Genomic DNA, 27,130 nt, shown 5'->3' with positions numbered 1-27,130 from the left:
CATAAGAACAGCCATTCTGGGTGTCATAAATATAAAGGGAAGGGTAAACACCTTTAAAATCCCTCCTGGTCAGAGGAAAAACCCTTTCACCTGTAAAGGGTTAAGAAGCTAGGATAACCTTGCTGGCACCTGACCAAAATGACCAATGAGGAGACAAAATACTTTCAAAAGCTGGGGGGAGCGAGAAACAAAGCCTCTCTCTGTCAGTGTGATGCTTTTGCCAGGGACAGAACAGGAATGGTGTCTTAGAACTTAGTAAGTAATCTAGCTAGATATGCATTAGATTCTGATTTCTTTAAATGGCTGAGAAAATAAGCTGTGCTGAATAGAATGGATATTCCTGGTTTTGTGTTGTTTTGTAACTTAAGGTTTTGCCTAGAGGGATTCTCTATGTTTTGAATCTAATTACCCTGTAAGGTATTTACCATCCTGATTTTACAGAGGTGATTCTTTTTACTTTTTCTTCTATTAAAATTCTTCTTTTAAGAAACTGAATGCTTTTTCATTGTTCTTAAGATCCAAGGGTTTGGGTCTGTGTTCACCCATGCAAATTGGTGAGGATTTTTATCAAACCTTCCCCAGGAAAGGGGGGAACGTTTGGGAGGATTTTGGGGGGAAAGACATTTCCAAATGGACTCTTTCCTAATAATATAATACCGGTTAGACGTTTGGTGGTGGCAGCAAAAGTCCAAGGGCAAAAGGTAAAATAGTTTGTACCTTGGGGAAGTTTTAACCTAAGCTGGTAAAAGTAAGCTTAGGAGGTTTTCATGCAGGTCCCCACATCTGTACCCTAGAGTTCAGAGTGGGGAAGGAACCTTGACATTGGGCCAGACCAATGTCTCTCTAGCCGGTATCCTGTCTTCCAACAGTGGCCAAAGCCAGGTGATTTAGAGGGAATGAACAGAACAGGTAATCATCAAGTGATTCATACCCTGTCTACCATTCTCAGCTTCTGGCAAACAGAGGCTGGAGGCACTTCAGAGCATGGGGTTGCATCCCTGCCCAATCTGGCTAATTGCCATTGATGGATCTATCTTCCATGAACTTTTCTAGTTCTTTTTTGAACCCTGTTATAGTCTTGACCTTCACAACATCCTCTGGCAAAGAGGTCCAGAGACTGACTGTGTGTTGCGTGAAGAAATACTTCCTTTTGTTTGTTTTAAACTGGATGCCTATTAATTCCATTTGGTGGCCCCTAGATCTTCTGTAATGAGGAGTAAATAACACTTCCTTATTTACTTTCTCCACACCAGTCATGATATTATAAACCTCTATCATATCCCTCCTTAGTCATCTCTTTTCCAAGCTGAAAAGTGCCAGTCTTATTAATCTCTCCTCATATGGAAGGGAAACAGGGACTGGTTGGGCAAGGAGACTGGGATAAGGAGCTGGTAGGGGGGAAGTGAGACAGGCCTGGGACAGTGACGGGGCAGAAGTGTCTGACCACTGGAGCATAATCCCCCCCAGAGCCTTGAATGGAACTGAGGATTTCTGAGTCTCACCATTCCTTTGCTGTCAGCAAATAGCTGCAAAACCCAATGGCAGAGTATATCTCATCCCCACCTAGTGGCTGGTACATATAGAGGGTGACAACTTACTGCTGCTATCAGTTATTCTGTTAACTAAAATGGTAGAGGGCTGTTCTGTCAATCTAAAGATTTCAATCCACCTGGTGACCCATATAAGTGTCAACATGATGACACATGATGGAAAATCTGGTTTTTTTTTTCCAGTTTGCTTTTTCAAAAAGCTAGGAAATTACATTAAAAGAATGTTAAGGTTGCAAAGTCAACTTCTCAAAAGTTAGGAAAAACCAAAATTAAGGCTGCCTCTGCAATCTTAATTTAACCCCTTTCCATGTATACATTATGATATAGTCTTTAATTACATGATCACATGCTATTTTTTCTGCAGGACTCCTGCCTCATTCAGTGCACAAGATGGACAGTGCTCTAGGAATTAATCAGGATTGTGTAGTGAATGAAGCTATGGTCTGCAAAATCCCTGCATTATTTGTTGCAGAGGTTGGAAGGTGTGTAAAGAATGAGACAGGGAACTCTGCAGAAAGAGAAAGGATGGTCCCTGATTAAGGCAGTTAAATGCTTCCCTGAAGAATTGGATTGTATCCCTGCCTCTGCCATAGAGTAACTATGTGATGCTGAACAAGTCACTTAAATCAGACTTTTCACAGTTGGACAGAAATTGTGTTTTCCTCATTTTCTGGGCACCCAAATTGAGACCCTGGGGTCTGATTTTCCACCACTGACCATTTTTAAATCAAGATTGGATGTTCTTCTAAAGATTAAGAATTATTTTGGGAAGTTCTATGGCCTGTGTTATACAGGAGGTCAGACTAGATGATCACAATGGTCTCTTTTGGCCTTTAGAATCTATGATTTGCAGAAATGCTGAGCACTCACAGCTTCAGCTGAAGTCAATGGGAGCTGTACTTTGAACACAGAACCTACTATATCATGCTGAGTACTCTGAAAAATCAGGCCTTAGACATCTCAAACTGGGCACCTAAAATTAATGGATGCTTTTGACCTTAATCTTTCTCTGCCTCAGTTCCCCATCTGTGAAATGGGGACGCCATCACCCTACCCCACAGAGGTGTTGTGAACATAAATTAATGTTTGTGAAGCACTCAAATGATATAGTGAAAAGCATCGTAGAAAAGCCCATCAAGGAGTTAATACCTGTACTCTATTTAGAGCAGGATTTGAGCAGTGTGCAGTAAATAAAGCCAAGAGCTACACCTTGAACAGTGAGAATAAAACAAAATATTGAATAGTTGCTCATTAAGTGAGACTGTCCATCCTATGCACTGACTGAGACAGGGGTCCTCTGGAAAAAAAAAAGTGTGTGATCATGTAATTAAAGTCTATCATAATGTATGTGCATAAAAGACTAAATCAAGATTGTACATGTAATTCAGGCATTTTCTAACTTTTGAGTGCTTGACGTTGCAATATTAACTTTGTTAACAATAGAGGTGTTAAAAAGAGCACTAAGTTAAACGTCTATTGGGCAGTCATGCTTGCAGTGCTTCTGTGTGGTTAAGAGGTATGGGCAACTTATTGCCCCCACATTAGGAAACTCAGTTAATTCCACGTGCGCTGTCCTCAGTCTGTTTACAGTCAAATGGTGGGAAAATATTCCCAATATCAAAAATCCTTAATTGCTGTTGGATGTCAGGCATTCAAAGCATGCTCGTAAAAGCTGAGCTGCATTGATCTGGGCATCTCTTTCATATGGCTGCCTCGAGAATACCCCTGGCCATATTTTATGGTCAGCTAAAGCGAGACACCTGTTCTCATAGTGGCCAGTAAAAAAGATATAAAGACAGAATGAAGTCAAACTTGAAAGCATGTCACATTGACCCCAGCAACTGGGAAGGAAGGAAGAGCCCAGAAATGAGTAAGGTGGCAGCAGATTTGTCATGTCACCGTTAACTGTTTGAAACAAGGCGTATTAACGCCTTATGTGAAAAGACGTGAACCATATAAAAAAAGGATATAACAGCCTGCAATGGTCATGGACAGTCTTGTCTGTCCCACACATGTAACTGTGTTTGCAGTTCTCACATTGATCTGACTTTGCATATACATGTTCATCTATAGTGTTCGCTGAATCCTTGTAGGTCAACGTAAGCATGAGACTCTATCACTGTAGTTAAAATCACTGAAATCTCAAGGATATGTGACATTTGAGTAATATTTTTTAGAATTAATGGTCAATTTTTTTCTCTTACTCTTCACAAATGGAAATTTCTTCTTCATCAGAGACTGAAACATAAAACAATGTTGTTCAAGGATTTCTTGAAAGAATTGCCCTCTTTTAGAATGTCTGCCATCTCAAATTGTTCTCCATGGAACTGAGGCCACAGTTATGCTAACAGTTAAATCCAAACATGTTAAGGTATGCAAATTCACAGGCACTCAAACCACCTTAAGTCTGCTCCGTAGTGACACCATGAGGGGGAAAGATTTCATGTGTCTTTAAACTCAGTTTAATCTAATCTGGGACCACACAGGCTATTATGCATTAAATATAATTGCATGGTTACATGGAAGAGTTAAGCTTCTTTGGTTGCCCTAACTATACATTTTCACTCTTAATGTATCTGTTGTCTGGGAATGGAATTAGAGACTATCATAATTTATAAGCACAAGGTTCCAAATTAAGGTGGCATGAACAACTTTAATTCTGGTATTTCCTAACTTTTAACTTCTTGACTTTAATATAAAATTTGTATAGGTAATTTCCTAGCTTTTTCCGAAACCAAACTGAATAATCAGAAGTTCCATCATGTGAAACCAACCACGTTGATTCCCTGCATAGGTCAGTAACTGGGTTGGAATGTTTAGGTTCATAGCATAGTCTTTTGCCTCTTGAGCTAAAGTGGTAACTAATAGCCATTATAGGTTGTTATCTTCTGTTATTATTTATATTACTATAGTGCCTGGAGGCACCAACCAAGATCAGAACTTTATAATGTCAGCAGGGTACAAATACACAGGAAGAAAAAGTCCCTTCTATGAAGAGTTCACAACCTATTAAGATCAGGCAGACAATGAGTGGCAGTGGGACACAGAGGCACACAGCCAAAGGTCACATAGCAAGTCAATGGTCAAGCTAAGAAAAGAACCGAGGTTTCCCGAGTCCTAGTCCAGTGCCCTGTCCACTAGTCCACATTGTCTCTCTGCAGACTAGCCACTAAAGGGGGTGAGAAAAACACTTTGCCTGTGTTGTCTACAACTGTTTGCTAGATAGTACCATTCTACAAGGCACTGGTGAGACCTCATCTGGAATACTGTGTGCAGTTCTGGTTTCCCATGTTTAAGAAGGATTAATTCAAACTGGCACAGGTACAGAGAACGGCTACTAGGATGATCCGAGGAATGGAAAACCTGTCTTATGAAAAAAGAAAAGGAGTACTTGTGGCACCTTAGAGACTAACCAATTTATTTGAGCATAAGCTTTCGTGAGCTACAGCTCACTTCATCGGATGCATACTGTGGAAAGTGTAGAAGATCTTTTTATACACACAAAGCATGAAAAAATACCTCCCCCCACCCCACTCTCCTGCTGGTAATAGCTTATCTAAAGTGATCACTTTCCTTACAATGTGTATGATAATCAAGTTGGGCCATTTCCAGCACAAATCCAGGTTTTCTCAAACCCCCCCCCCCCCACACACACACACACAAACCCACTCTCCTGCTGGAAGTACCTTTATGCAACTTCTCATTACTCTATCTGTAAAATGGGGAGTCAGTGATATTTGCTTTCCTCCTAAGGTAAAGGTATGAGGTCTCATCCAATAATGAGGACTCTGAAGTACACATAATTATTATCCCTTCACCTGAGCCAGTGGAGTGTCTCAAGAAGTGAGCTTTCCTAATCTTATGGAAGTCAAATCAATATTCAGCTCAGGATGGTCCACCTGCGCCTTACATTCTGCAAAGTGAAAAACAGACTTTCAGCTCAAACAAAAATATGCAGTCATAGTTAGGTCCGGTCCAGAGCAGACCAGGCTTCTTGAATTAAGAGAGAGGGGAGAAATGATGGGTTATCTTTTTCCATTCAGGAAAGAGATCTTGGAGTCATTGTGGATTGTTCTCTGAAAATATCTGCTCAGTGTGCAGTGGCACTGAAAAAAGCTAACAATGTTAGGAACTGGTAGGAAAGGAATAGATAAAAAGATAGATAAAAATACCATAATACCTCTATATAAATCCATGATAAACCCACACTTGGCAGTTCTGGTCACCCTATCTCAAAAATATATATATATATTAGAATTGGAAAAGGTATAGAGAAGGGCAACAAAAATGTCTAGGGGTATGGAACAGCTTTCATATGAGGAGATATTAAAAAAGGACCGGGACAGTTCATCTTCGAAAAGAGAAGACTAAGGGGGGCTATGATAGAGGTCTATAAAACCATGGATCATGTGGAGAAAGTGAATAGGGAAATGTTATTTACCCCTTCACACAACACAAGAGCCAGGGGTCACCCAATAAAAGTAATAGTAGCTTTAAAACAAACATAAGGCATTGCTTCTTCACACAATGCACAGTTAACCTGTGGAACTCAATTCCAGGGGATGTTGTGAAAGCCAAAAATATTACGTCGGGTTCACCAGTGTTGTTAGTGCTATGCATGTTGCTCAAGGTGCAGAGTTGTTAATGCTCCTACTGCTGCTATTCATAGAGCTGCAGTGTTAGTTGCACTAGCAGAGAGTGCAGCGTGGTGATTCATCAGACCTTGATGTCGTTCATAAAGAAAGAATACAGGCTCGGTTTGGTGGTGAAGGTGCTCGGCCAGGGTTATTGACAGGAAAGCGCATTACTAGCACCCTGTCAAACGGGTCACAGGGACACAAACACATTATTGCCTGTGACAAGGTAAACACTCTGTCAAGATAACAGGATGCTGTCCCCTTGGCTGATACAAAGATGCCCTTCCTTTGACTTCTCCTTTTATACATTGATACAAACAAGTTACATATAACACTCCAGATGTTGTTAGTTACCCACCTTATAACTTGTACCTGCTAGTTCAAACAAAACATTCTTATCCATTATCCTGTCATCCCTTCCTTATCTTATGAGGGGTTGGCGTTTTCCTGTACGATCTCTTGGGAATTCGTTGAGGTAGTTACTTGAGAACTCTGGGTGTTCTTGTACCATCCTCTCTGGTCAGGAATGTGCTTACTTGGTTAGCTGACACCTAGTATGGTGGTATTCTGCCAAGGCCTACTCTGGTTCACAGCCTTTGGATCACACAGCTAATTGTGCCTAGGACTCCAGCAAGGCTTACAACTGGATTAAAAAATGAATTAGATAAGTTCACAGAGGTTAGGTTCATGGTGAGGGACGCAACCCCCTGCTACATGTGTCCCTAAACCTCTGACTGCCAGAAGATGGGACTGGACAACAGGGGCTGGATCACTCGATAATTGCCCTGTTCTGTTCATTCCCTCTGAAGCATCTGGCACTGGCCACTGTTGGAAGACAGGATAGTGGGCTAGATGGATGATTTGTATGACCCAGTATAGCCATTCTTGTGTCTAGAGCTTTCCTACCCTGTCCCAGCTTCACCCAGAACTAGCTCTTGAAAAAAGCAGCCACCCTTTTTTTATCTTGCCTGCTGGGCCCTGAGTGGCTTCTGCCTGTTCCTAGCAGTTCTAGCTGCTGGATGATCAGTACTCCATGCACAGCTGATTTGGGATGGCTTTTCTAGGTCACTCCTGGAGGACTAAACCTTTCCTCCTAAAAGACACCTTCTTCCGGTGGGGCGTACCAAGGCAGCGGGGCCTCCAGCAGAGTGTAGCAAACGTCTGGTACATTCCATCCCAAGGACATATCACCTCATCAGGAGGTGTCAAAGACCACTTGTGACAATGTCCTCAGTCGTCAGATATGGGCACAATTGTCTCTGCAATCAAGCTCATGAGAGAGAGGTTTCTAGCCACTGGTGCCATCTAGGACTCCAGGAACTGTGGGATCCCAGATCGCAAACTTTCTTGTCCTTGGGAAATGATAGTTTTACAGCCTCATTAATGAGGAGGCACCAAACCATCCCTCTGCCCTTTGCAAAGCTTCCCGTCCTAAGAGCATCTCTTCCATCTTGTTCAATTCAGCCTTAAGCTAATCACTCTCATTTAAATTCCTATTGCCTCCAGGCGCTGGGAAAATAAGACCCTTAAATTTTTTGATTCCACCAAATATTTTGTAAGGAATTCTGGAGTTACTTACACTGCACCATCCTTTCAGTCTTATTCCCACCACAGGACTATCTTAACTGAACTAACTAGTGTATTACCATTTTGTTCTGTCTTTGCTCAACTGCCTCATATCTGGAAACTGAATTGTTCGGCTTTTTCTGTAAATGACAACTGACCAGTATTTTGCTTTCATCCATTTCCATTATTAACGTTCTCATCATACTACAGTCACAGTGTTTCCACCTGTGTTGTTAGGAGGTGTCAAGAGAACCGGTCTTGACCACACATTCAGAAAGTTGAAGTGGTAATGATTGATTGCAAAGCTGAGTTTCCACTGCAGCTCTTTTTAAAAGGGCAGTCTTTTATGAATCATATGTCATCTTGATTGCATGGAAGCTCTGAGTCTAATATACTTTGACTGGATGCCAGGTCTGAAGTCTTTTCAAAGTACTGTCATTTCTCATTCCTGATTGCAACTCTGGCACCAGAGTCAGTGTCTCATGTAAATGAGAAATCATTGGGATTGTTTACTGACATAGATAATTAGCTTCTGGAGGAGACTAATTAGACCACGCTTGGTGTATTCCTCATTAACTGATTTTAAATGAAAATACCATAAAATAAATACACTAAATTATCTTGTAAAGTTGAATGTACATAGTATACACAATCACTTCTCTTTGGAGTGACTCTTTCACTAATTAACCCATTTGAGTTGACAGAGGGACTTCCAAGAAGAGAGATCACTGTCACATTCCAGGGTGCAATCCAGAACAGTGAGAGGTTATGTCACCACCTGCCCTGCAACCTTTTGCACATTACTATTGTAGCTCTTAAGCTGGGCCACTCACAGACAGCTAGACAGCATGCAGGTCACATTCTCTGTGTCTGTGTATAGCTACAAGCCTGGTCCAGCAACTCTGACCCCAGCAGCCTGTCAACAACACACTGACTTCCAGCAGCCTTTGTTACTACTTGCCAGGTGACCCCGACATGCTCCTCATCCTGCATTTTTCCCAAAATGTGTATTTTTCACTGTCCAGCCCTCTCCTGGCAGTTCAGATATTAAAGGGTCATTGCCCCTGTAAGGGTCAATATGCAACAGCCTGCTGCTTTAAAATGAGTTACCAAATAGCGCCATTTAAATACAACACTGGATTAGTTTTGATTAAGAAATAAAAAAAAGTTTATTTAACTACAAAGAGAAATTTTAAGTGAGTATAAGTATTAGGCATTAAAGTCGGAATGGTTACAAGAGAAATAAAAATAAAACACTTTCTTGGGCCTAAAACTTAACAAGCTAGATTTGGTTCAAGGTAAAATCCTTACCACAAGTTCCCCTCAACATTGCTGTCTGAATTTTCAGGTCAGGATCTCTCACAAAGTCAAAGGACTGATTCCTTTGTTGTCTTAGGTGAAAGAGAGAGAAAGTTAGGGAGAGAAAGAGAGATGGAATACCTTGGGATGGTTTTGCCCCCTCACTTTTATAGTCCAGTCACTCTTTGCTGAGGGTGCAATTAGTCCCATCATCCAGATCATTAATAAAGATGTTGAACAAAACCGTCCCCAGGACCGACCCCTGGGGCACTCCACTTGATACTGGCTGCCAACTAGACATGGAGCCATTGATCACTACCCGTTGAGCCCGACAATCTAGCCAGCTTTCATCCAATCCATGCTTATTTAACTTGCTGGCAAGAATACTGTGGGAGACTGTATCAAAAGCTTAGCTAAAGTCAAGATATTTCACATTCACTGCTTTCCCTCCGCCTTGTTCCTTGTCTTTGAGAAACAGGTTGTCTGGTACCAGACTTGTCTGGTAAACATGTTTCAGTCATAATTTCAGCTTATGTTCTTAACTTTACATATAATGTTGCTACACACATTTGCCCATAATATTATTGCCTGGAGAGTTATTGGTTTTAAATGATACCTCACAACGCATATTTGATACAAAGATTATTAAATAGTGTGTAGGGTGTGAATACAGGAGTGCATATTTTCACAATCACCCTTTCATTCTGTCCCTTCCCACTTGCCTTTTGGAGGGAGAAAAGTTAATTTGCAGGTCACTGGCATAGAGATGGTAACTGAAGTTGTGAGATCTTATCGGATCGTCCATCAGTTCCATGGAAGCCAAAAAAATTTCAGTTAGATGCAAAGTTAAGAGTCATAGGAGCTCCCAGAGACAGTATCTCAGCAGGAGATGAGTTCTTTGCCAGCAGTTCTGAAATTAAAAAAGCCACCACCTTTTCTCTGCAGTGGAATGATAAACTGTATTATACTGTTCAGCCACTAGCTGGCACTGTGCGTAACATGCCTGGCCTGAGAATAGGTCCCCAGCATCAGGGGAGCGCATTAAGGGATCTTATTGTAAATACAGGTTTCAGAGTAACAGCCGTGTTAGTCATTAGTTGTTAGCCATTTCCAGCACAAGGCCCACCTGATGATCACTTTAGATAAGCTATTACCAGCAGGACAGTGGGGTGGGAGGAGGGATTGGTTCATATTCTCTGTGTATCTATAAAGTCTGCTGCAGTTTCCACTGCATGCATCCGATGAAGTGAGCTGTAGCTCACGAAAGCTCATGCTCTAATAATTGGTTAGTCTCTAAGGTGCCACAAGTCCTCCTTTTCTTTTTATTGTAAATACAGTTCTGGCTTCAATTAGTGTACAGCATCAAGATCCATTTTATAAACCATTACAAACCCAAGAAATCAAAATTTTTGAGACTTTCTTTTTGGTTCTATGGAATGATGTACAGGACTATTTCCGGATAAGGGCTGGTCACAAATTTCCTAACAAAATACTTACCTATCAGAAAATCAGTTTTCATCAAAATTGGGAAAAGAGAGATTTTGGCAAGATTTTCTGCCAAGTAAAATATAAACAACATGTTTTGGGTTGGGCTGACAATCTGCATCCATCTGAGTTGTGGCTCAGCCACAGGGAGAGACAGCAGTGCACCATTGAACATGTAGTCTGGCTGGGGAGCGGGACCAATATGAAAGAATGGAGCATGAATGACTCAAAACCACAATTTTCCAGAGGCACCATGGCAGCTATGTTTATATTCAGGAATGCTGAAACTGCTGTGGATCATAAAATGTTTATTGGAATCTCCCCTACCATATTTGCCACACTGTCCATTCTCCTCACCCATAAATTCCTCTCCGCACATCCATGAGATATGCCTCCTAATATGTTGCTCCCTCCTTCCTCCAGTAATACTCCTTAGAAGGGCAGCAAGAACAGAGCGGGTAGGTTTGCTGCTCCTGCCATCTTTTTCCTCCTGCTCCAGCTGGGGAGGGTGTAGCAGCGAGAAAGGTAGAAGACCCAGAGCCCTGCAGCTCTCAACTCTTCCCCTTTAAGAGCAGGTGATATGTTGAGCGGAGTAGAATAGCTGAGAACTGCAGGGATCTCAACAGCTCAGCCCCAAGCTTCACTAAGTTTGCTTCTCCTGTAATACATTGTCGGGGACAGCTACAGGTAGAGTAGGGGTCAGAGCTGCCCTCCAGTAAACCCTGCAGATGACTGCTCTGCCCCTCTGAGTGCTCCTCAGATACAGCAGAGAGCAAACAGAGAGGCACACATGGATCAGAGTTGGCTCATTGTCTGTAGCAGAGCCTGTCACAGAGAGGCTGGGTGCCTGACCCCTGAGAGGGCCAGCCCTCATGACAGTGTGGGACAGCTTTGACAGAGAAGCAGTACCTTTGTCAACAATCCCTCATTTGTCTAAAGGATCGCTGAAGAACTCAATTTTTGAGAAACCAGGTATTTGTCAAAGATCAGAGAGCTGTGTTTTTCAATCCAACGAAGACAAGACCTAAACAGTGCTGCCAACTCATGTAATTTCATCATGAGGTTCATGATATCTGGTATTTTTCTTAGAGCCCCAGCTCCTGGATTCACATGGTTATGTGATTATACATTTTTTAAAAGTAGTTTCTAGCCCTCATGGTTGTGGAGGAAAGCTTGAAAATGTGACCAGAATGTACCCTAAGGGCCCAGAACTAAAAGGCAAATAAAATGAATGAAAAAATTTTTTTTAAAAGAATCTCATATTTTGAGGGCTAACTTATGATTTTTGGATGCTTGGGTTTAGCAATTCAGTAGAACCTCAGTTTTATTAACATTGATCCTATGAGCGATAAGTTATATGAAATGTTTTTCTGCCAGCAAAATTATCTTTCTGCTGCTTAATGTAAGTTAAATCCTTAGCCACGTTCACGAGGCTGTACAGGTTTGAAAAGACTCAGAGTTCTGGCAGCAAAGAGTTGCAGTTCTCTCAAACAAAGCAAAATCAGGCTCACTGTATACATTTGTTACCATTCATTATGTATAGCAGTGGTTTTCAAACTTTTTTTCTCGCAAGCCAGTTGAAGAAAATTGTTGATGCCCATGATACAATGGAGCTGGGGATGAGGCGTTCGGGTTGTGGGAGGGGCTCAGGACTGGGGCAGAGGGTTGGGATGTGGGGGTGAGGGCTGTGGGGTGGGGCTGGGAATGAGGGGTTCAGGGTGTAGGAGGGGGTTCTGGGCTGGGGCAGGGGGTTGGGATGTGGGAGGGGGTCAGGGCTCTGGGCTGGGGGTGCAGGCTCTGGGCTGGGGATGAGGGGCTTGGGGTGCAGGAAGGGGCTTTGGGTTTGGGGGGGCTCTCAGGGCTGAGGCAGGGGTTTGGGATGTGGAGTTGGGGCACAGGCTTACCTTGGGTGGCTCCCACTCAGCGGTGCAGTGGGCATACTAAGGCAGGCTTCCTGCCTTTCCTGGCACTGCAGACCATGCTGCGCCCTGGAAGCGGCCAGCAGCAGGTCCGGCTCCTAGGTGGAGGTGTGCAAGCATCTCCATGCGGCTCTCACCCGCAGGAACCGGCTAATGGGAATGCAGAGCCGGACCTGCTGCTGGCCACTTCCGGACCTGCTTCCTGGCCACTTCCTTAGCCTGGCAACACTGCTGGCGAGACTTTTAATGGCCTGGTTGACAGTGCTGACCAGAGCCGCCGCGACCCAGTGCCTTACATTCTGCAACCCAGTACTGGGTCGCGACCCGCAGTTTGAAAACCACTGATGTATAGGGCCCTACCAAATTCATGGCTATGAAAAATTCATCACGGACCATGAAGTCTGGTCTTTTGTGTATGGGGGAGACCAGCGTTTCTCAAACTGGGGGACCTGACCCAAAAAGGAGTTGTGGGGGGGTTGCAAGGTTATTTTAGGGGAGTCACGGTATTACCACCCTTACTTCTGCGCTGCCTTCAGAGCTGGGCGGCCAGACAACGGCGGCTGTTGACCAGGTACCCAGCTCTAAAGGCAGTGCCCCACCAGCAGCAGTGCAAAAGTGAGGGTGGCAATACCATACCATCACCATGAAATTGACCAAAATGGACTGTAACTTTGGTAGGGCCCTAATTATGTACACTATCATTGAACAATGAATACATTTATGCACTGTAATTTTGAGATGTTCAATTTTAAGAATTTTTTATTGTATGAACTCCCCAATCCCCCATTAGTCCTTAAAATAAGAGTTCTTCAGTACTGCCTAGAGAATACTGAGGGGGGAGGAAGGAGTGAAGTTATGGGCCCCCCAGTACCCTGGAGAGTCCTTTCACCTGCCCCCCACCACACACACTTTCAGGGACCCACAAAAAGGGGTCATGGAAGCAGGGAAAGGAGCAGAACTGCTAGGTGCTCTGACCCTAGCTTCTAACTCTAATCTGAAGGGAGCTAATCTGGAGGGAGCAGGGGTAGAAAATAGTAATGGGAAGCAAGATCAGAACAGGAGAGAGTGCCTCAGACTTTCCTGTCCCTTCCACTCCCCCTCCCAAAGAGTTTCTGGATTCACTGAGCCTGACTGCCTCTGGTTCCCAGTCACCCACTGGTCACAACCACTGAAGAGGCAAGAGCACAGCTTGACTTGTCTCATGAGTGGAAGATCACAGCCAAGCTTGGCTGTAATACACTGTAAGAATATTGGGTGAGCTTTTGCTCTACATGGCATGACAATGCCTTGGTAGCTAAGTTTAGGGTCTAGAAAGTGTGTTATGTTTTTATTTTGTATGTAACCATTTGTTTCCAATACTTTGCTTGCTTGTTCTTGGATATCTGTTCTTCGTTATATAAACTTCTGCTTGTTTTCACTATAAAGAAATCTAAGTGCTATGAGGAGTGGTGATCCCGAGGTGTATTGGTCCTTCGGGAATAGTGGATCTGTACAAAGTGCAAGAGAGATTTCTTACTGATGAGAAATGTCATAGATGCACAAATCTGGTAGATATGCTTTGATTTAGGAGAAGATGTGGTGAGCTGAATGCCATAATTCTATACATTTCATAGTTATTGTTACTGAGTAAGTATGTTAGGAAGCATTCAGATATCATTCACTCTTATTTTACAGATGGACTAACAAGGTTACTTTTAGTTTCAGAACTTGGGAACAGAACCTGTGTTTCCAGTACAGCAGATTAAGTCTTTCATCCATTCACTCACCCTGCCTTTCATAATGAACATGCCAAATCTATGTGCTAGTGTAATGCCGACAGACCCCAGTCGGCGGCAGGCAGGATTGAACCGGGGAGCTCTGGAGCTTAGTGCATGAGCCTTTACAGCATGAGCTGAAAGCTAATTGGCTGTTAGCTAAGGCTGTAGAGCAGAGTCATTTTATCTCTCTCTTTAAGTGGCCACTAGATGGGACAGAACACCACACCCAAAAGGTGTGTGGGTTACACTGTCTGTAACTTTTAGAACCACACTTATTTCTAGAATCTGACTAGAACCCAGGATTCCTGAGTCCGAGTGTTTCTCTGCTGTCTAGCAAGTAGTTATAAAACACACGGACAAAATGTATATCTTATCCGCCTTCAGTGATTGGTCAATACAGAGGATAGCAACCTGCTAATGCTAACAGTTACTCTGTTAGTTGAAGAGGTAGAGGGCTGTGCTGTGGATCTAATGGTTCCATCTCTGCTAATGATATATCTTGGGTCAAAATGCTTCCACATGATGATGGGGGTTTTTTTTCAGTGTGCTCTTTTTAAAATAAAGTAGGCTCTTACTTATGAAAATAAAGTTAAAAGAACATTAATGTAGCAAGATCAAGCACATAAAAAAGAGAAAAGTCAGCCCCCTTGTGCATATGCATTATGATACAGTCTTTAATTACATGATCAGATAATATTTTTGCTCAGGACCCCTGCCTCATTTTTTCATATTTTTTTATCTTCCTCATTCAGTATGTGACCCCAGGCCTCATTATTTGTACACACACCATCTATTCATTAATTTTTCAGGGTTGCTATGGATATCATACCCAGGCCAACCCAGAGGGAAAAAAGATTTATGTTCATAGAATCATAGAATATCAGGGTTGGAAGGGACCTCAGGAGGTCATCTAGTCCAACCCCCTGCTCAAAGCAGGACCGATCCCCAATTAAATCATCCTAGCCAGGGCTTTGTCAAGCCTTAAAAACTTCTAAGGAAGGAGATTCCACCACCTCCCTAGGTAACACATTCCAGTGTTTCACCACCCTCCTAGTGAAAACGTTTTTCCTAATATCCAACCTAAACCTCCCCCACTGCAACTTGAGACCATTACTCCTTGTTCTGTCATCTGCTACCACTGAGAACAGTCTAGAGCCATCCTCTTTGGAACCCCCTTTCAGGTAGTTGAAAGCAGCTCCCTCATTCTTCTCTTCCGGAGACTAAACATCCCCAGTTCCCTCAGCCTCTCCTCATAACTCATGTGCTCCAGTCCCCTAATCATTTTTGTTGCCCTCCGCTGGACTCTTTCCAATTTTTCCACATCCTTCTTGTAGTGTGGGGCCCAAAACTGGACACAGTACTCCAGATGAGGCCTCACCAGTGTCAAATAGAGGGGAACGATCACGTCCCTCGATCTGCTGGTAATGCCCCTACGAATACATCCCAAAATGCCATTGGCCTTCTTGGCAACAAGGGCACACTGTTGACTCATATCCAGCTTCTCGTCCACTGTCACCCCTAGGTCCTTTTCTGCAGAACTGCTGCCGAGCCATTCGGTCCCTAGTCTGTAGCAGTGCATTGGATTCTTCCATCCTAAGTGCAGGACTCTGCACTTGTCCTTGCTGAACATCATCAGATTTCTTTTGGCCCAATCCTCCAATTTGTCTAGGTCCCTCTGTATCCTATCCCTACCCTCCAGCGTATCTACCTCTCCTCCCAGTTTAGTGTCATCTGCAAACTTGCTGAGGGTGCAATCCACACCATCCTCCAGATCATTTATGAAGATATTGAACAAAACCAGCCCCAGTACCGACCCTTGGGGCACTCCACTTGATACCGGCTGCCAACTAGACATGGAGCCATTGATCACTACCCTTTGAGCCCGACAATCTAGCCAGCTTTCTATCCACCTTATCGTCCATTCATCCAGCCCATACTTCTTTATCTTGCTGGCAAGAATACTGTGGGAGACCATGTCAAAAGCTTTGCTAAAGTCAAGGAACAACACGTCCACTGCTTTCCCTTCATCCACAGAACCAGTTATCTCGTCATAGAAGGCAATTAGATTAGTCAGGCATGACTTGCCCTTGGTGAATCCATGCTGACTGTTCCTGATCACTTTCCTCTCCTCTAAGTGCTTCAGAATTGATTCCTTGAGGACCTGCTCCATGGTTTTTCCAGGGACTGAGGTGAGGCTGACTGGCCTGTAGTGCCCAGGATCCTCCTCCTTCCCTTTTTTAAAGATGGGCACTACATTAGCCTTTTTCCAGTCGTCCGGGACTTCCCCCGATGGCCATGAGTTTTCAAAGATAATGGCCAATGGTTCTGCAATCACATCTGCCAACTCCTTTAGCACTCTCGGATGCAACTCATCCGGCCCCATGGACTTGTGCACGCCCAGCTTTTCTAAATAGTCCCGAACCACTTCTTTCTCCACAGAGGGCTGGTCACCTCCTCCCCATGTTGTGCTACCCAGTGCAGTAGTCTGGGATTGTGGCCATCCCTAATGTTGGTGGCAGTGGACCATTATTCCTCTTCTGGTCCTGAGAATACAGCAAATATTAGCTGTGCTTTGTTTGATCCTCAGCAACAGTTGAGCTGCTTTTTTTTGCATAGCCCAACTAGCCAATTTTTCTTCAGCTGTTCATAATTCATTTCTCCAGTCTGTCTTTTACTATTCCTTTCCCAAAAAGACCATTGAGACTTTTGTCTGTGCTTTTCCCTTCTTAGGGTACTTGTTTTCACTGCTCTTGGCACTTATGTAATTCACACTGTTACAGATCCATCACACTGCCACCATAATAACCATCTCTTTGTCTGAGAGTTGTCCATTTGAATTAATGACTCTCTATTGTTAGCCCTGGCACAGAGTCTTAGAGTTTTAGACCAAAAGGGATCACTAGGTCATCTAATCTGATCTCCTGTATATCACAGGACACCAACATTACCTGCACATTAAGCCCGACAACGGAAATGAGACAAAAGTAAAGGAGACCCCCAGGAGACTAGACTATTATGTGCCACAGACAGGGAATAGGAAGGACTGGGGTGCACCAGTGCTTGAGACCCCCATAATGGTAGGGTATTAAGTGAGGTATACCCAGATAAATCCTGACAAGTGACTTGCACCCACACACTACAGGGGAGGGTGAAAAGCCCCCAACATTACTACCAATCCGACTTGGGAGGAAATTTCTTCCCAGTCCCATATATGGTGATCAGTTAGATCCTGAGCATGAGACCAAGAACCAGCCAACGAAGCACCTGAGAAAGTGAGTGCTCGGTGCCACCTTAGAGCCTTGGCCAATGCTGCCCATTATTCCATTTACAGTTGTGGCCATCCCTATTGCTTCAAAGGAAGGAGATAAAAAACCTCCCAGAATATGTTGTAGGGAGTGGGAGGGATCCCTTCCAGACCTCTGCAGTGGCCAGCTGAAACCCTAAAGCATGAGCTTTAGTAACATAAGACATAAAGCAGAAGTAAGGCTGTTGAGCCTTCCGCCCACCATCACAAGCAATCACATAATTGCACTCATAAATGTGTCCCCCTCTCTCTTAAAACTAAGTTGTTTGCACCCACAACTCTTATTAGGAGGCTGTTCCAGAGCCTCATCCCTCTAATGGTTAGAAATCTTCTAATTTCCAGACTGAATTTGTTCATGGCCAGTTTATATGCATTTGTTTTTGTTACAACATCATCCTTTAGCTTAGATAGTCCTTCACCCTCCCTGGTATTTACCCCCTAATGTGTTTATACAGCACAATCATATCCCCCTCAGCTTTCTTTTTGGTAGACTGAACAAGCCAAGATCTTCCAGTATCCTCTCAAGCCTTCCATTCCCCTGATCATCCTAGTAGCTTTTCTTTGCACATGTTCCAGTTTACTTTTTCTTGAACATGAGCAATCAGAATTGTGCACAGTGTTCCAGATGAGGTCTTACCAATACCTTGTAAATGGCATTAATCCATCTCTACCTCTACTGGAAATGCCTTGCTTATCATTCTAGGATTGCATTTGCCTTTTTCACTGCCACAGGACATTGGTGGCATATAGTCATCTTGTGATTAACCCACACACCCAGGTCTCTCTCCTCCTGTGTCGCTTGCAATTGATGAGTCTCCCAGATTGTAGCAGAAATTCTTATTATTAGATCATAAGTGCATTATCTTGTATTTTTGCTATTGAATTTCATCCCATTTCTGTCACTCCAGTCTTCAAAGTCATCCAGATCTTCCTGTGTAATGTTCCAATCCTCCTCTGTATTTGGCAATGCCTCCTAACTTGGTATCATCAGCACATTTCATTAGTACACTGCTACTTTTTCTGACCAGGTCATTAATAATACTTTTTTTTTGTGCCCAGGTCATTAATAATATTTTTTGTGCCAAAGACCCATCCTTGAGGAACTCCACTAGTAACCTCCCTCCAGTCTGATAGTTCATCTTTCAGCACAATCCGTTTCCTTCACCCTTTTAGCCAATTCCTTATCCACCTTACAATGCCTGTACTGATCCACATCTTCTCTAATTTAACTAATAATTTCCTATGTGGTATTGTATCAAACACTTTCATCATCATCATCACTCCCATAACCACATTGGTTGTTGGGGCACCATCACTGATGAGCAATCAACTAATTGCCTCCACCCCTGACGATTGAGTGTCAGGGCTTGAGTCTTCGCAAAGTCCATTCCTGTCCACTCTTTTATGTTGTCAATCCATCTCTTCTTCTGTCTACCTCTTCTTCTCTTCTCTTGTTCTGCCCCTTGGATGATGATCTTGAATAGGCCAGATGATCTTGTTACATGGCCGTACCACTTCAGCGTGTGCTTCTTCACGGTCATCAGGAGGTCTTCATATGACCCAGTGCATTGGGTGATGATGTTGTGGACCCCTTCATTAGTGACGTGGTCGAAGTAGGAGATGCCCAGGATTTTACAGAAGTATCTCATCTCTACTACGTGTATTTTCTGTTCAAGTTCTGTTGTAAGGGTCCATGTCTCGCACGCATACAGAAAAATGGAGATGACCAATGCATGCAGCAGTTTCAGTTTGGATTCCAGGGAGATTTTCTTATCCCTCCAAACTGGCTTTAGCTTTACCACTGCTGCTGTTGTTTGCGCAGTTCTTGCCCAAATTTCTGCTTTAGATCCTTCATCAGTGATGATTGCCCCCAAATACTTGAACTGTTTCACTATCTTCAGCGCTTGTCCACTGACAGTGATATGTGAACTGATCCCATCACGTTTGTTTGTCATCAGCTTCGTTTTCTCTGCACTGATTTCCATTCCATATTTTGCGGAGGTTTCATCCAATCGTTTCAGAGGGTTGACAAGTTCATCTTCACTGCCTGCCAGGCCATCAGTGTAATCAGCGAACTGAAGATTTGAGATTGTTTGCCCCCCTATGCTGATTGTGCATATGTGATCTTCTATGGCATCAGTCATTATGCGCTCCAAGTAGATGTTGAACAGTGTGGGCGAAAGAAGGCAGCCTTGCTGGATTCCAACAGTGGTGTGAAATCACTCTCCTATTGTGCCATTGATGAGAACTGCACTGCTGGCTTTGGCATACAGATGTTTAATTATAAGAATAAACTTATGACCAACATTGTACTTCTTCATGGTTGCCCAGAGAGCTTTGTGCCATACTCTGTCAAACAGCTTCTTGAAGTAAACAAAGACATGGTAGATGTCCTGCTGGTGTTGTCAGTACTGCTTGTGGCTTCAATCTGTTCAATATGACTTTCAACATCACTTTTCTGGGATGGCTAATTAAGCTTATAGTCCAGTAATTTTGACACAATTGCAAGTTGCCTTTCTCTGACAGAGTGATTATTAGTGACTATGTCTATGTGGAGGGCCACTCACCGGTCTGCCAGATCTTGTTGCAGATCTTGGTGAGTGTATCTATTACTATTTCTCCTCCAAATTTCATCAGTTTGGCTGGGATGTTGTCAATACCTGTAGCCTTTCCGTTCTTGAGTGATTTCACAGCTGTCTCCACTTCTTCACATAGTATTGGATAGTCATCCTCCTCTGTTGAATCTGGGCTGTCTAAGACATTAGGATCTCCGTCTGTCTGGTGGTTGTGTAGATTAGAGCAGTAGTTTGTTCACCTATTGATGATGTCCATTTCTTCGGTAAGACTGTTCCCTTCTTTGTCTTGAATTGCATAGCTTTGGTCCATCTTTCCTTCGTCAGATCTTTTACAGCCTGGAAGTCTCGTTTGCTATTTTTATTATTGATACACTCTTCGGTTTTAGAGCATTGTTTTTCAATCCATATCTCCTTGGCCACCTTCATTCCTTTCTTGATCTTTCTGCCAATCGCTCTGTATTTATCAGCTCCCTCAGTGCTGTTCTTGTCTCTCTTAAGTTCTCTTCTAATGTCACACATTTGTGGTATTTCATTTGTGACCCATGGTTTTGTCTTCTTACGATGTTTCCCAAGAATGTACCATTGCTGGTCATTGTTTCCATGTCTTCCTCTAGAGCAAGCAGCGGGGCAAATGTTTCACTGATCATTGCTTGGAATGACTCTGCAATGTTTCAGTCTCTGAGTCTTTCTAAGTCAAACTTGGTTTTGGTGAACTTTGGCCTGATGATTTTCCTTAGCTGCAGATAAAAATTTAGTATCATAAGGTCGTGATCACTTCCAATATCAGGACAGGGGAAGCTCCTTGTTTTAGCTCTGTTAATCCCAGAATGAAATTGATTTTGCACCATGATGTAGACCATTAGGTGCATGCCTTGCTGATCATCTGGATGCTTTATGTGCTCCTAATGTGTTTGCAAGAGCCAGATTGTTATAGCTGGCAAACTCCAAAAATCTCAATCCTCTCTCATTGGTTACCGCATTACAGAAAGGGCCGCAATAATCTTGCCAATCTGCCTGTGCATCAGTATCCAATTTAGCATTCCAATCTCCTTGTACAATCAGGATATCTTTCATGTGTACCTTATCGATGATGTCTTGGAGCTGATTGTAAAAATCTTCAATTTGCTCATTGTGATAGCCTGTTGTAGGGGCATAGACTGGTACCACTGTGATATTAAACGGTACTGCCTTAAAGACGGCTAGAAATAAGCCTGCTGGACATTAGGCAGCATCCTAATACTGAATTCTTGATATCTTTATGCACAAGAAATCCTATGCTGTTGAAATGTTTGTCCTCTCCACTAAAAGAAAAGGAGTACTTGTGGCACCTTAGAGACTAACCAATTTATTTGAGCATAAGCTTTCGTGAGCTACAGCTCACTTCATCAGATGCATACTGTGGAAAGTGTAGAAGATCTTTTTATACACACAAAGCATGAAAAAATACCTCCCCCCACCCCACTCTCCTGCTGGTAATAGCTTTTCTAAAGTGATCACTCTCCTTACAATGTGTATGATAATCAAGTTGGGCCATTTCCAGCACAAATCCAGGCTTTAACAAGAGTGTCTGAGGGGAGGGGGGGGTAGGAAAAAACAAGGGGAAATAGGTTACCTTGCATAATGACTTAGCCACTCCCAGTCTCTATTCAAGCCTAAGTTAATTCTATCCGATTTGCAAATAAATTCCAATTCAACAGTTTCTCCCTGGAGTCTGGATTTGAAGTTTTTTTGTTGTAATATTGCAACTTTCATGTCTTTAATCATGTGACCAGAGAGATTGAAATGTTCTCCGACTGGTTTATGAATGTTATAATTCTTGATATCTGATTTGTGTCGATTTATTCTTTTACGTAGAGACTGTCCAGTTTGACCAATGTACATGGTAGAGGGGCATTGCTAGCAGATGATGGCATATATCACATTGGTGGATGTGCAGGTGAACGAGCCTCTGATAGTGTGGCTGATGTTATTAGGCCCTGTGATGGTGTCCCCTGAATAGATATGTGGGCACAGTTGGCAACGGGCTTTGTTGCAAGGATAGGTTCCTGGGTTAGTGGTTCTGTTGTGTGGTATGTGGTTGCTGGTGAGTATTTGCTTCAGGTTGGGGGGCTGTCTGTAGACAAGGACTGGCCTGTCTCCCAAGATTTTTGAGAGTGTTGGGTCATCCTTCAGGATAGGTTGCAGATCCCTAATAATGCGTTGGAGGGGTTTTAGTTGGGGGCTGAAGGTGACGGCTAGTGGCTTTCTGTTATTTTCTTTGTTAGGCCTGTCCTGTAGTAGGTGACTTCTGGGAACTCTTCTGGCTCTATCAATCTGTTTCTTCACTTCCGCAGGTGGGCATTGTAGTTGTAAGAATGCTTGATAGAGATCTTGTAGGTGTTTGTCTCTGTCTGAGGGGTTGGAGCAAATGCCGTTGTATCGCAGAGCTTGGCTGTAGATGACGGATTGTGTGGTGTGGTTAGGGTGAAAGCTGGAGGCATGTAGGTAGGAATAGCGGTCAGTAGGTTTCCGGTATAGGGTGGTGTTTATGTGACCATCGTTTATTAGCACTATAGTGTCCAGGAAGTGGATCTCTTGTGTGGACTGGACCAGGCTGAGGTTGATGGTGGGATGGAAATTGTTGAAAACATGGTGGAATTCCTCAAGGGCTTCTTTTCCATGGGTCCAGATGATGAAGATGTCATCAATATAGCGCAAGTAGAGTAGAGGCGTTAGGGGACGAGAGCTGAGGAAGCATTGTTCTAAGTCAGCCATAAAAATGTTGGCATACTGTGGGGCCATGTGGGTACCCATAGCAGTGCCGCTGATTTGAAGGTATACATTGTCCCCAAACGTAAAATAGTTATGGGTAAGGACAAAGTCACAAAGTTCAGCCACCAGGTTAGCCGTGACATTATCGGGGATAGTGTTCTTGATGGCTTGTAGTCCATCTTTGTGTGGAGTGTTGGTATAGAGGGCTTCTACATCCATAGTGGCCAGGATGGTGTTATCAGGAAGATCACTGATGGATTGTAGTTTCCTCAGGAAGTCAGTGGTGTCTCGAAGGTAGCTGGGAGTGCTGGTAGCATAGGGCCTGAGGAGGGAGTCTGCATAGCCAGACAATCCTGCTGTCAGGGTGCCAATGCCTGAGATGATGGGGCGCCCAGGATTTCCAGGTTTATGGATCTTGGGTAGTAGATAGAATATCCCAGGTCGGGGTTCCAGGGGTGTGTCTGTGCGGATTTGACCTTGTGCTTTTTCACGGAGTTTCTTGAGCAAATTCTGTAGTTTCTTTTGGTAACTCTCAGTGGGATCAGAGGGTAATGGTTTGTAGAAAGTGGTGTTGGAGAGCTGCCGAGCGGCCTCTTGTTCATATTCCGACCTATTCATGATGACAACAGCACCTCCTTTGTCAGCCTTTTTGATTATGATGTCAGAGTTGTTTCTGAGGCTGTGGATGGTATTGTGTTCTGCACGGCTGAGGTTGTGGGGCAAGTGATGCTGCTTTTCCACAATTTCAGCCCGTGCACGTCGGCGGAAGCACTCTATGTAGAAGTCCAGTCTGCTGTTTCGACCTTCAGGAGGAGTCCACCTAGAATCCTTCTTTTTGTAGTGTTGGTAGGGAGGTCTCTGTGGATTAGTATGTTGTTCAGAGGTATGTTGGAAATATTTCTTGAGTCGGAGACGTCGAAAATAGGATTCTAGGTCACCACAGAACTGTATCATGTTCGTGGGGGTGAAGGGGCAGAAGGAGAGGCCCCGAGATAGGACAGCTGCTTCTACTGGGCTGAGAGTATAGTTGGATAGGTTAACAATATTGCTGGGTGGGTTGAGGGAACTATTGCTGTGGCCCCTTGTGGCATGTAGTAGTTTAGAAAGCTTAGTGTCCTAGATATCAAGAATTATAACATTCATAAACCAGTCGGAGAACACTTCAATCTCTCTGGTCACACGATTAAAGACATGAAAGTTGCAATATTACAACAAAAAAACTTCAAATCCAGACTCCAGCGAGAAACTGTTGAATTGGAATTCATTTGCAAATCGGATAGAATTAACTTAGGCTTGAATAGAGACTGGGAGTGGCTAAGTCATTATGCAAGGTAACCTATTTCCCCTTGTTTTTACCTATCCCCACCCCCCCCCGCCCGACGCTCTTGTTAAACCCTGGATTTGTGCTGGAAATGGCCCACCTTGATTATCATACACATTGTAAGAAGAGTGGTCACTTTATATAAGCTATTACCAGCAGGAGAGTGGGTTTGTGGGGGGGGGGGGCGGGGGGAGGGTGGTGAGAAAACCTGGATTTGTGCTGGAAATGGCCCAACTCGATTATTATACACATTGTAAGGAGAGTGATCACTTTAGATAAGCTATTACCAGCAGGAGAGTGGGATGGGGGGAGGTATTTTTTCATGCTTTGTGTGTATAAAAAGATCTTCTACACTTTCCACAGTATGCATCCGATGAAGTGAGCTGTAGCTCACGAAAGCTTATGCTCAAATAAATTGGTTAGTCTCTAAGGTGCCACAAGTACTCCTTTTCTTTGTGCGAATATAGACTAACACGGCTGTTACTCTGAAACCTGTCCTCTCCACTGTAATAGAGTACATAGCCTTCTACCGTTAGTACCTCTCCAAAGTTCTTCCATCTGACCTCAGAGATTTCTAGGAGGTGCCAGGTGTTTTGTTCCATTTTGTACATGAGTTCTTTCAGCCTCCCTATTTGTCTCAATGTACTTACATTCCATGTGGCTATGGTGATGTTATCTCTTCCACGGATCCTCTTTGATGGGGTTACACCAGTAGTATAGTTATTGCGTCTGCCCTGGTGGGAGATGGATGGCGCGGTCATTATTAACCCAGGCTGCGATCAGTCCGGTATGGACATTGTTGACTTGCTCATCGTATGGTGTGTCTTGGGCAAATTTCTAACCTAGTGGAGCCCATCCCTTTCCAGGCAGCCCCTTTTAGTCACCTCTTATGACATGCAGGAGGAGCAGTGGGCCTATTCTGTCCCTGGACCCACAGGGGACATCAAACACTTTACTGAAGTCCAAATATATTAGATCTACTGACTTCCCTTATGTAAAAAATCAGTTATTTTCTCAAAGAAGAAAATCTGGTTAATCTGGCATTGTCTGCCTTTGCTAAACCCATGTTGCGTTCCATCCTCTTTACCACTTACCTCGATGAATTTAATTGTTCTTTTCTTCACAATTTTCTCTAAAACCTTGCATGCTACTGAGAACATAAGAATGGCCTTACTGGGTCAGACCAAAGGTCCATCTAGTCAGTATCCTGTCTTCTGACAGTGGCCAGGGCTAGGTGCCCCAGAGGGAATGAACAGAACAGGTAATCATCAAGTGATCCATCCCCTGTTGCTCATTCCCAGCTTCTGGCAAACAGAGGCTAGGGACACCATTCCTGCCCAACCTGGCTAATAGCGATTAATGAACCTATCCTCCATGAATTTATCTAGTTCTTTTTTTAACCCTGTTATGGTCTGACTAACAGGTCTGTAATTGCCTGGATCACTTTTTTCCCCTTTTCTTAAATATAAGTACAATGTTAGCCATTCTCTAGTCATATGGTACTACCCCCAAAATAGATTTATTAAAAATCCTTGCTCCTGGACTAGGAATCTCATATGCCAGTTCTTTCAGTATTCTGGGATGAAAATTACCCAATCTCCACCGTTTGAGCACATTAAGCTCTTAAAGTTTTTCTTCAACCTCGTGTGGTAATTTCCAGTTCTAGACACTCATTACTAACACAGGTCTAACACAGGTACACTTGGAGAGTCCCCAATATCAAACAGCATGCATTATGTACATAGATTCTCCAAATCGTCACAGGTGTTCTCTGATGTCCTTAAAGTGCTGTCTGTGGGTGCATGTGAACATGCATTTGAATGTAATGAATGTGACTTCTGAGGACAAGCAGCCCTTGAAATCATCATAGTAAGGATCACTGTGTATGTACTTAAGGAGACCCAGCATTCATTGGTGTTGGATTCTAATAGATATGCAAGAAAGCACAGCTAACAATGTAGTGAACAGTGCACTCCTTGTTCAGTTACCCAACTCCAGTTGAACTATACCTGGGGTAACAGAACAAGGCTTGCACTGTATTCTGCAAAGGAAAGTAGTCACCAATTTAACTGTGAAAGAATATGAATATGAGTCATAGAATCATAGAATATCAGGGTTGGAAGGGACCTCAGGAGGTCATCTAGTCCAACCCCCTGCTCACAGCAGGACCAATCCCCAATTTTTGCCCCAGATTCCTAAATGGCCCCCTCAAGGATTGAGCTCACAACCCTGGGTTTAGCAAGCCAATGCTCAAACCACTGAGCTATCCCTCCCCCCAAGGTTCTGTAAGTTACTGTTTCACGATGAATAATAAAAATGTCCTTGAAAGAACAGATTCCTCATGGGTTTGAACAATTTATATAGCTACGAGTTCCAACTATATTGCTGCTACTGAATCTGAGAGTATACATTCTTATTTATTTAAAACGACAACAACAACAACCAATGAAAAGGGTAAGTTCTGTATAATGGAGCCAAAACATTCCTTAAATTAAATCTGTGACGTGGAAGGGTCAGCTTTACTGTGCAGATGACACAGAATGAGAAATACTGAACATGCACGGTAGGAAAACTGATGCCTGCTGTGGGACAGATTCCAAGAAAATGAAATAAAAGGTTTGAGGGGAAATAGCTGCTGAACTGGATTAAAATAATGATGGTTTAAAACCGGTAGGGGCTTAAATAAAATGTAGAATTTTGTCCTGGATAAATCCAAGGTGGCACTGTATTAAAATCCCCTACATTTTATTCTCTTTTTCTCTGTTACAGATCACACATCCGTGGGCGGGCTGGGAGACAGTTTTTATGAATACTTATTGAAAGCCTGGCTGATGTCAGACAAAATGGACACGGAGGCAAGGAAAATGTATGACGATGCTATTGAGGTGATTATAATCCACTGAGTTTTTCTATGGATCGAAATAGTGCCATTGAAAAAACCACTTTGATAACTGGGAAGCACAGG

General features: G+C 43.3%; 1 protein-coding gene across 2 annotated transcripts in view; it reads left to right on the top strand.

Moving 5' to 3' along the window:
- Positions 1-27,130, top strand: part of MAN1A2 (mannosidase alpha class 1A member 2) — a 301,819-nt gene that overhangs the window by 224,125 nt on the left and 50,564 nt on the right. For both annotated transcript variants that reach the window (XR_014714217.1, XM_084648770.1), the window contains exon 9: positions 26,935-27,050. Coding sequence is in view for 1 of the 2 variants with exons in the window: in XM_084648770.1 (XP_084504896.1) it covers positions 26,935-27,050 (116 nt within the window). In the remaining variant the exon portion in view is untranslated. The remainder of the gene's footprint in view (positions 1-26,934; positions 27,051-27,130) is intronic.

The sequence above is a fragment of the Lepidochelys olivacea genome (assembly GCF_965140295.1).
Source record: "Lepidochelys olivacea isolate rLepOli2 genome assembly, chromosome: 1".
Classification (NCBI taxonomy): Eukaryota; Metazoa; Chordata; order Testudines; family Cheloniidae; genus Lepidochelys; species Lepidochelys olivacea.
The sequence above is the reverse complement of the archived record's forward strand: the minus strand, read 5'-3'. Positions and strand labels throughout refer to the sequence as shown.